The following is a 10,633-nucleotide window of genomic DNA, read 5'->3' on the forward strand; positions in this document are numbered from 1 at the left end:
CTCTTTCTTTCTGCCCTCTTTCTCTTTTTTATCTCTCTCCCTCTCCTTCATCCTCTCTTTTTACCCTTCATCCTCTCTCTATTTCATTCATCCTCTATCTTTTTAATTTTCTCTCTCTCCCTCTGTCTCTCTCTCTCTCTCTCTCTCTCTCTCTCTCTTTCTCTCTCTCTCTCTGTCTGTCTCTCTCTCTCTCTCTCTCTCTCTCTCTCTCTCTCTCTCTCTCTCTCTCTCTCTCTCTCTCTGTCTGTCTCTCTCTCTCTCTCTCTCTCTCTCTCTCTGTGCCCTCTTTCTCTTTTTGATCTCTCTCCCTCTCCTTCATCCTCTCTCTTTTCCCCTTCATCCTTTTTCTCTTTCATCCACTATCTTTTTCATTCTCTCCCTCATCTCTCTCCCTCTTTCAATCCCTCTTTTTTTATCTCTTTTTCTGTCTTTCATCCTTACTTTCATCCTTCTTGCTCTCTCATCTTCTCTATTTCATTCTTTTTCTTTTTCTCTTTCCTTCTCTCTCTCTCCTTCTCTCTTATGTCTCTCCCTCTCCTTCATCCTCTCTTTTCCCCTTCATCCTCTCTCTCTTTCATCCACTATTTTTTTCATTCTCTCTCTCTCTCTCTCTCTCTCTCTCTCTCTCTCTCTCTCTCTCTCTTTCAATCCATCTTTTTCTACCTATCATCCTTTCTTTCATCCTTCTTGCTCTCTCATCTTCTCTGCTTCATTCTGTTTCTTTTTCTCTTTCCTTCTCTCTCTCTCCTTCTCTCTCTTTTTAATTTCCTTACCTCTCTTGCTTTTTTTTGCTCTTTTTCTTTCTTTCTCTGTCTCTCTCCCCCTCTCTCTTGCGCTCTCTCTTTTCTCCATCTCTCCCTTTCTCTCTCTCCTTTCTCTCTCTCTCTGTCTCAGACCATGAACCCTGCAGTAAGGTGATCAGCTCCAGTCTGGCCCTCCACAAGAACCTGGTGTGTGTGTCGGGTGGCCGCGTGCGATTGGTCGTTGAAGAGCTGCCGGGGGCGGAGTCGGCGACCGAAGAGGCGGGGTTTAACCGCGCGGTCAGTGTGCTCTCCTGCGCCTCCTACAGGAATCAAATACTGCACCTGTTCGTGCGGCCGGCGCTAATCGCTGTGGCCATGCAGACGGCCAACTGCAGCAGGAAAGGTGAGAGTTTATCCAGGTATCTTAATGAGGAACGCAGGACAAGTTAGAATTCAAATTCAGTGGATACGTTCGCTTCCCTCTTTGGCGCTTTAACTGGTGAAGCTAATATTTTGTGAGTGGTTTTAGTTACAGATGTGGTGCTTGATCATGTCAGAAGTTAAGCTGTCTCCTCTGTGTATCTTTAGAAAATGACTTATACTTACTTACTTGTATCTTACTTATTTATACAGTTTACTTCTCACCGTAAATGTAGTCAATCAGGCACAACACGTTTGATGGCTGAGGTTTGGAGCACGAGGCTAATGTAGTTAACGAGTGAGTGAAACATGTTTAGTATGGCTTAGTAGTAGTCCTAGCTACCAATACTACCAATACTACTACTATTAATATTAGTAGTATAATAACTTTGTAGGTAGTCTGACCAGAGGAGGACGGGTCCCGCCTGGTGAGCCTTGGTTCCTCCCAAGGTTTCTTCCTCAGCTCTGAGGGAGGTTCTCCTTGCCACTGGCGCCCCCGGCTTGCTCACCTGGGGGTTTTACATTCATGTTAAAACGTTGTCTTTTCTGGAATTCTGTGAAGCTGCTTTGACACCATCAGTTGTAAAAAGCGCTACAAATAAATTTGATTTGATCTGATGTGCTAACTGCATGCCAGTAATTCCCATAGTTACAGAGATAAAGTTCAAAAATGGTTGAATAAAGGAGAATGGTCATAATTAGGAGAATGTTTTTTAACCTCATATCATTTTTCAATGGTTAAGAAGTCAACAAAGTCATTCAGAGTGCTTTGATGTGAAACGCTCTGTTCTAGAGATACCTGTTCACAGTGGTGGTGATAGGAACCAGACGTCTGAAGCCTCTTAAAGCTCCCTCACAGAAAGCCAGTGCACAGATAAGCTTGAGATATTGTTTTGCGATGGTTTTGAGAGAACGTTTTTTTGGGAGTTGTAGGGCAAAATAGTTCCTAAAGAAAAGTTTTCATTGTTAATTTATTACTATTTTTCCATCGTCAACAATACATATAAAACCCAGAAGGCGTATGCAGGTTCACTGGACTTGGATAGCAGGGAAAATGGCTATAATGGCTGTGACCTCATTGTAAAGAAGTCTGAGTCGTTATGTTTATGCAGAAATGTAGAATAAATAAATATTAAAATCATTTTTAATACATTCGATTACTGTGTTAATCCATTTGAATGTGTTTGGCTGAACTGTCACTTTAATCGGCAAACCTCCACTAGTGCTTCTGATCAGAGCAGAGATGCACTGTAGGTCGTTCGTCCTGCTGGATGCATTGTCTGTAAAGTAACCGCAGAAGAGTCAGGCAACGCTGATATTTGAATGTCTCAACTTTTCGCAGACGAGGTCTTTAACTGCTTTAACTTCCTGCGGAACGTGTTCTCCAACGAGTTTATCCTCTGCCCAGGAGCAGCGGTGCAGGTACAACCGCCCACACCCATTCACAGCACCTCACACTGATCCAGACTTAATGTGGTTTCATCATCCTCCTAACCGTAATAAGCAGGTTACACTGCCTGTCGTCCCGAGCCCTGAGTTTGTGGCCCCAGTGGAGATTATTTCCCCGTTTAACTAACCAGATGGAATTTGTTAATTGTAACCACCACCCAGGCCTTTTCGGGGATGTTTGGGGCCCCCAGGTGCCTTGGAGCTCCCCCAGACCTGCACAATGTAAATAGATTAAAAATAAAAGGGGACAGATTCATTTCTTAAAACATTATGAAACAAACAAGTATTTTAGGGTCAGTTTTTTGAATAAAACGCATAAATAAAAGTGCCTTGTGACATCACAAAAACATTGAATTCAAAAGGTAGTTTCCATATATGGACTGTGGAAAGATTGGTCCACATATCAAGTTCTTTTTCATTTAAAAAATATTGCTTTTCAATGATACGGGCCCTTTAAAACCACCAGATCAGGTAATATCTCGCTGCTACATGTGTAATTGAAGAAAACACATCCTTAACTGTCTGAATCTGAGTCTTGTGTATGTAAATGTGTTGCTGTGTGTGCAGGACTTTGAGGAAGCGTGTTATCTGCTGGGGAAGTGTGGTGCAGTTCAGGAGTTACAGCAGGACCTTGTTATGTCCCAGAGTGGACAGACCACACTGGCCTTTCTGTGTTCTGTTCTGGACCCGTTCCTGCAGGGATATCAGGTAGTGTTTCACACCAACACTCAAAAATACAGATATGTCCATACGTTTACACGATTCAATGTAAGTTAATGTAAAAGTTTTATTCCGTGTAAATATGGACCGTTATTACTGGGTATTGATCATGAATTTTGGAAATGATGTACAATTCACTTGGCATTTTCACATATGTAAAAAAAACAGGAAAAGTGATCCAGATTAGAAGGCCAAACGTTTTTTTTACCTTATATAACAGAACAATATTTCGCTGCTGTCAGACCAAAACCTCGTATCTCCGTTTTGGACGTTTTTCAGTTTATTTTGCATAATTTGAAAATATCTTTTACCCTTTACGTTGTGTGTAAAGTTCATGATAATTGGGCTAAAAGAAACACACACGTGTGTGTGTGTGTGTGTGTGTGTGTGTGTGTGTGTGTGTGTGTGTGTGTGTGTGTGTTTGTATATGTGTGTGTGTGTGTGTGTGTGTGTGTGTGTATATATATATATATATATATATATATATATATATATATATATATATATATATATATGTATGTATATATATATATATGTATATATATATATATTCACCAGCCACTTTATTAGGTACACCTTGCTAGTAAAAGGATGGACCCCCTTTTGGTTTCAGAACTGTCTTAATTCTTCGTGGCACACTTTATACATTATTATACTTTATAAATGATGTGTTTAAGTGTCTGTGACACACACACATCACAGTAGTGTATATGTATCTATCTATCTATAGATAGATAGATAGATAGATATGGGACATACTATGAGTTCATGTAGGTACTTACATATACATACATAATACATATGGGAGATTTGTATGACCAGCAAAAGTAAACCATGTGATGAACTGGTGACCTGTGGATACATGAATGAGTGAAAACAAACCTGTGTGTGTGTGTGTGTGTGTGTGTGTAGGTTGTGTGCCGGTATCTGTGTGAGGAATTGGAGGAGAATCTTCTGGAGAATAAGTTTGTTCCTGCTGTGAGAAGCTTCACTCTCCAACTCATTCTCTCAGGTACCTGCGTCATGATCCTTATTACTGCCTACACAATCAAAAGCAGACAAACATCTCCACATAGTGTTCAGCCACTGTGTGCAGTGTTTGAAGTTTTCAGTCTTTTAATCCTCAGTTTAACAAAGTCAACCAAAAGATCAAATAAAGTGCCTGAAAAGCGAACAGGTAAAGAAAGTGATTCAGTGCTTTGGAGCACTTTAAAGGCAGTATGTGTCAAAACACTAGTGCTGATCTAGTAACAATTATTACCTTTAAGGCTACCTAAGGCTGTTGTCTAGACAAAAATGATCTCACCCTAGATCAGTACACTGTACTACAAGACGATAAATATGGGTTTTTATTATCTCTTCTTTTGTTCAGTAGCACAGAGAATAAAAAAGCAATAATATAGGAGCAGTTATAATATTTAAAAATTAGACTGCTCATCCGGGATTGAGTCTTATTTGTTTAAAGTCTACAGCTTAATATACCAAAGTCAAAAGGTTAATCCGTGCAAAACTCGACAAACATTAACTATCCTATTAAATTCCATCTACATTATATCTGTGAAAAAGGCCATTTGCTTAAGGCCTCCTTATGCTAAATGGTGCTTGGACCCCAAATTGCCGTTTGCAACTATATTTTGTATTATGTTGTCTGAAATTGTTTTTATGCCAGTTGTATTCCTGATAAAAGCCTACAGGAGGTAACTTTTGTGCTGTATCATATTGTAGAAGCACATTTCACAAATATAAAACATTGTAAAAATATTTGAGAAAGACATTTCCTTTAAAGTGGAGCTCCAGTCGGCCTCATTTTTCTCTTTTCTCATCACTGTTGCAGGAAGTCTGAAGTGTTATGAAGCCTTATCATCAGATTTGCAGAAGAATGCTTTAGCTGCCTTGATACGGTTGAAGGCTGTCAGGAGAGTTAAAGCGTAAGAAATGTTTTCATCTACTTTTTTTTTGGCCTTGCTGGAAAGTTTGAAGAGTTCTGTTTCATCTGACCGTTTTTTTTTTCTTCAGTGGTGATCAGGTGACACTGAAGGTCAACAAGATTGCCGTGAACTCATTGGAGGACACGTTGGGTAAGACCAATGTCCAGCACATAAACATTTACTTGTATTCCAGCCTTCTAAACAATAAATAGTAAGTAGTAGTAGTAGTAGTAGTAGTAGTAGTAGTAGTAGTAGTAGTAGTAGTAGTAGTAGTAGTAGCACTACTAGTAGTAGTAGTAGTAGTAACATGTACTATTAGTAAAATTGCTCTATCCATGCTCCACCTACAAATGCTTTCTTCATAGCTACCATGATTTTGCTCAGCTGATAAATATCAATATTTGACCTTTAAAACTCTAAAAGGCTGGCCAATTAAAATCCTATGGATGCAATATCCAGTTCAACTAAAAATACCTATAAACACTTAAACGAATATAATCCTGTGACGATGCCCCTCTTTGCTGTTCTGGGGAAGAGAATCCCCCCTCCTCCACCACCACCCCTGGGCTCTTGGCTCTTGTAGGAAAAGTGAAAGTAGTGAGAAGAGCTTCATCATTTCCCCATTTAACTCATGTTAGTAGTGTGGTTTGAGCCCTGTTTGAGGCGTCTTTGAAGATTCTGATTCTTTTGACATTAGTGAAAAGTTGTGTTTGCTGAAACACGTCATCTTGGGTGTTTTCATGCCAACAGCAGAGACTGTCATGTTTGGTCAGCGAGTTCATGTTGGCGGCGAAAGTTCGCAAGTGTCGAACAGGGTGACGTTGTGTCCGGTGTGCGAGATACCGTCGGTCGTACACCTACTCCAGTTGATTTATTGCCATCCGAATAAGTCAGGTTCAGTAAAGCTTTAAGTGTTATCTGTTATGCTTTATCATCGGGAGGATGTGTGTTCGACCCCCCCGGTGATCCTTTTGGATGAGGGTCCATGTTCCCCCCAATTCTCAGTGCAGTGTCGGCCCATTGGCCGTCATTGTTCTCCAAGCTTGTTGAGCTGTCTAGTGACACTGTGTTAACGGCAGTTTGAAGATTCAGTGGCGCCTTACGTGTCTGGAAGGAAGTACATGCTAACTTTAATTAGTATCTTGTGATGAGGGGAGCTGGTAGTAGGTGGAATTCGCTACAAATAAATTGGGGAGGAAAAAAAAATCTCATTCAAGTGAAAAGAAACTAATGTACAACTTAGGACTGTTAACTATGTTATACTAGTTTTCAGTTATAAACGCTGCACCAACTGGACTTTGTTTTCGCTGCTAATTGAAACTGGCCGGGTTGGAAACAAAAATGACTGTTTACCACTACGCTAATGTTAGCTCGATTTCATGACAAAAAATTTACTTCCGATCTATTTTAACATTGGGACCTTTCAGACAGACAGAATAGGTATCGTTTGACATTAATACATTGACATTAATTCGCTCTAAATTGAGGTATTTTGCAACAGTAAAAGTACACTTGTCATTTGTGGTCGGAGCATTGATAAGCCAGTTTACTGTAGTGTATCTTTCTGCATCATGTTACTAATCTTAATTATTATTAGCTTGTCCAACTGTAACACTGTGTGCAAAAGTTTTGGCCCCCCTTGGTGAAATTAACCTGTTTTGCTAAAGTGAAAACACGTCCCCTACAGATTTTCTCCATTTAACATATTGGAAAAAGTAAATAAAAAGTGGCCTGTACGGAAGCAAGAAATGGCCTTGGATTCACTTGTTTTGTTTTTTTTCCCCAGGATAACGAGTTATTTTGTTTTGTTATCTCTATTGATATGTACGTCAGTGTCACTGCAAAAACCGATGTTTTTTTTCCTGAGATCTCGGGATATTGTTACCTTTATCAGACATTATTGCATCAAGACTTGCTTTGGTATGTGGTGATAATGGCGTGCATGTCTTGAGATCTCGAGAAATCGTTTGTTGGGATGAAAACAAATGAAAATAACTCGTTATACAGAAAAAACAGGGAAAAAACACGCAGATTCATGACCCTTTTGGGCTGCCATAGGCCTGAGCAAATGTTATGTCACGTTTTGTGTTTTATGTTTCATTTTATGTTGAACAAGCAACTAGAAGTTGAGCACTAAAATGCCAAACTTCAGTCTGTTCTCTGTAGGAGATGCGTTAATTTAATTTGTTGACATTATTTTTCCTTTTCAACAAAATGTGCAATTTGCCTGGGGCTGTTCAAACTTTTGCACACGACTGTGTACCCAGAATGCCCCTGTGTAAGAGTGCAGTTTGCTCTTCTTGACCCAGTTTTCTAGAGTAGCTGCCACTGAAGAGAACAGCGCTAGCGTGCTAACAGGCGTTACTTTGCTGTGCTAATCTCAGCTTGTTTACTTTTTGCTCTGCTTCATCTCTCAGGGGGTAAAATTCCTACCCAGAAACCTGTCCTCGCTCGGCTGTAAACACACACACACACACACACACACACACACACACACACACACACACACACACACACACACACTCCCCTCGTCGTGTGGAGAGCCAGCCTGAACTGCCTTCATTACCATAATGGCAAATTTCGCGAAGCGCCGTGGCTTTGCCGACTACAAAGACTGTTTGTCATCGAGCTTTAAAAAGACTTCACGGGTTCACCATCTGGGACACGCTCTCTACGATATGGGCCTTTCTCCCCCTCTCTGTCACACTGTCTCCCTCTTTCCCTTCCACATCTCCCTCTCTCTTCTGCTTTTAACGTGTCTCGTAGAAAGATCCTTCCTGTGTGATCAACCTCCTCTCCTCCTTTGAGGTCTTCCCAGCCCTCTCTAATATGACTGGGCACATGAAGGCCCCGCTGCAAAAAGTGATATCTTGGCACGTGAAAGCACCTTGAATGTAGGTGATACGTCTCATATTTCTCATTGTGAGGTCTTTGAATATTTAAACAACATACAGTCATATGCAGAAGTTTGAATACCCCCAGTCAAATGACATCACGGCTGTCTGGACAAAACCTCGTATCTCCATTTTTGTCGCGACATAATTTGAAAATGCATGTTGTCCTTCACACCGTGTGTACATGTCATGATGCATGGACCAAAGGAAACAGCCAAAAACGACTTGGACAGACGTCTGGTTCCCCTGACTTGCATTAAAAGTAATGTTATTATTTTACAATACAAGATTTTGTTCAGACAACAGCGACATGTTTTGTTGATTTAAGGTAACACACCCTATACAAGTAACTTAAATGTGAGCATTTTAGTGTAATATTTCTAACGTTTTGTGGAATAAAATAAAACATAATATAAAACCATGTCATGACTTTTACACAGGCCACATTATTTTCTCGCCTAGTATGTTAATAAACATTAATTGTGTGTTAAAATGTTCAGCTGTTTGTTCTGCGTAGGCAGCTAACTTTCACTTGAAATCAACAAGAGGTAATTTGATCAGGGTGTCAAGCCTTTTGCATACAACGGCATTCCTATAGACACGCCTAATTTACTTATCGTACTAGACTAGGTTTTAGTCGTTTCAGTAAAAAATGTATTAAAAAATCACTTTATAATTTCTCACTGACATCATTTGAGCACAACCGTCGTCCATTACATTGTGTGGAAATTTCGTGATGAATGGATAAAATAAATAAAACCACTTTACATTAACTTGCGTCTAAATTTAAGAACGTTCTTGCTGTCATCCTTAGGATGTTTTTGGGCAGTGACGAAGAATAAAATGCCTAGAAATATGTTAAATAATCCTCTAGAGCCAGTTTCCCAAAACTGGATTAAGCCTAAACCTAGACCTGGAAGAGTTTTCAGTGTTCGCACTCCATCGACAATGAACTTCAGTCCAAGTTTAGGATTTATCAACCAGGAAAACAGCACAGCACAGGAAAACGCAATCTCTCAATGAGAAATATTAGAAATGATCCATATCCTCAAGATGGTTTTTGCAGTGCAATGCTCTTCTTTCCATCTTTTTTTCATCCGTTTTCATCCTTTCTTGCCTTCCAACAATGTCTGTGACAGCTGGACCCGAGGAGACTACACTTCCACTACGAAAAGTTACTGTTTTGAAAACTCTGAGTTTGCTTTGTTTCCTTTTTTTTTTTTTTTTAACTCACTTATTCTGCTCGATTTGGGTGTTTTCTCTTTGCACTCTTTATTTATTTCATTGTATTCTTTTCTTTGCACATCAGCGTGAATTTTCACCAGTGTTTTGCGTGGGATTAGAGTGTAAGCTTTCCGAGAAATGTTACAAAAATGCCACCTTGGCTTTATTCGCTTTAATTTTATGTTTAGGAGTTACTGAACTGAATAGTATAAATTCACGCCAAACGTTTATCGCTCCTACTGCCATTCTTCTAAGTTTCAGTCATATGAACAAAGTAACCAAATGCGATTATATAGGGACGTCAGGTGTTTACATGTGCTTAGTTTTTTTTTTTCTTCTTAATTTTCTTAGTAGAAAGCTGCGAAAAAAGGAGAACCCTGGGTTTTTATACTGTATAGCAGCACATGCAAACAACTTAAGAGAAAATGTATTGTGGATTGTTCTTTGTTGTCCGTCCTCAAACTAGTTTGTGTAACAGAAGAAGAATTTTACTTTAATGCCCTGGATACAGGCTATATTTTCTGAGCTTTATGAGGTGTTGAAGATTGAGACGACTAGAAAGGAGGGAAGCTCGTTATGCAATTGGCTGAATGTTTGTGTCTCAATAAAACTCCATCTGGGTGATGTTGAGGTTTAAATGATACAGCTGCAAAGGACAGCCTGGATGGATGATGCAATATAATGTGTGATGGGTCATTTAGAGAGTGCCTAGTAGGTGGGATTGTTCAGCTCAGGCACACCCAGTAAACCTGGCAGTTAACAGGCATGAGTCATATACATTACAGTTTCTGCATAATTCACAGTTACATCACCACTCTAAACAAAGATCACTACAGTTTCTTGTTTGCGGAGCATGGATAGGCCGCTTTGACCGCAGTCTAGACCCGAGATCGGCAACCCAAATGTTAAAAAGAGCCATTTTTTTGCTTTCAACAAAAGTCAAACCACTTTGGGAGCCACATTTTATGTCCATTTAATTGCAGTAATGTGTGCATTTACATATATAGCCATCTTGGTTCTAGTATAGACTAAAAATATTTAAATGGAAATGCAGGCTTACTTTGCTCTGCTTTAAGCTTTAGCTCAGCTATAGCCACTTTTCTCGCATCTCCAGCAGGAATCTTTTCATCAGACGTTATGTTTCTTGTAAAATATCTTGTGCCTGGGGCAAAACGCAATTGCTGCACTATTTAAGATGGAACGGGACAATTGGAAGTAGAAGGAGGCAAATGAGAAACTGACTTCAGGATAAACG

The 10,633-nt window shown here is 39.8% G+C and overlaps 1 protein-coding gene across 1 annotated transcript in view; it reads left to right on the forward strand.

Moving 5' to 3' along the window:
- The window catches only part of gnpat (glyceronephosphate O-acyltransferase), a 24,313-nt gene extending 13,919 nt beyond the window's left edge, over positions 1-10,394 (forward strand). Inside the window, exons 10-16 of the mRNA XM_037537405.1 lie at positions 895-1,146; positions 2,506-2,585; positions 3,180-3,320; positions 4,245-4,344; positions 5,167-5,260; positions 5,349-5,410; positions 7,678-10,394. Of these exons, the coding sequence (XP_037393302.1) occupies positions 895-1,146; positions 2,506-2,585; positions 3,180-3,320; positions 4,245-4,344; positions 5,167-5,260; positions 5,349-5,410; positions 7,678-7,721 (773 nt within the window). The 3' untranslated portion in view covers positions 7,722-10,394. The remainder of the gene's footprint in view (positions 1-894; positions 1,147-2,505; positions 2,586-3,179; positions 3,321-4,244; positions 4,345-5,166; positions 5,261-5,348; positions 5,411-7,677) is intronic.
- The last annotated feature ends 239 nt before the right edge of the window (positions 10,395-10,633 follow it).

The sequence above is a fragment of the Pygocentrus nattereri genome, chromosome 4 (assembly GCF_015220715.1).
Source record: "Pygocentrus nattereri isolate fPygNat1 chromosome 4, fPygNat1.pri, whole genome shotgun sequence".
NCBI lineage: Eukaryota > Metazoa > Chordata > Actinopteri > Characiformes > Serrasalmidae > Pygocentrus > Pygocentrus nattereri.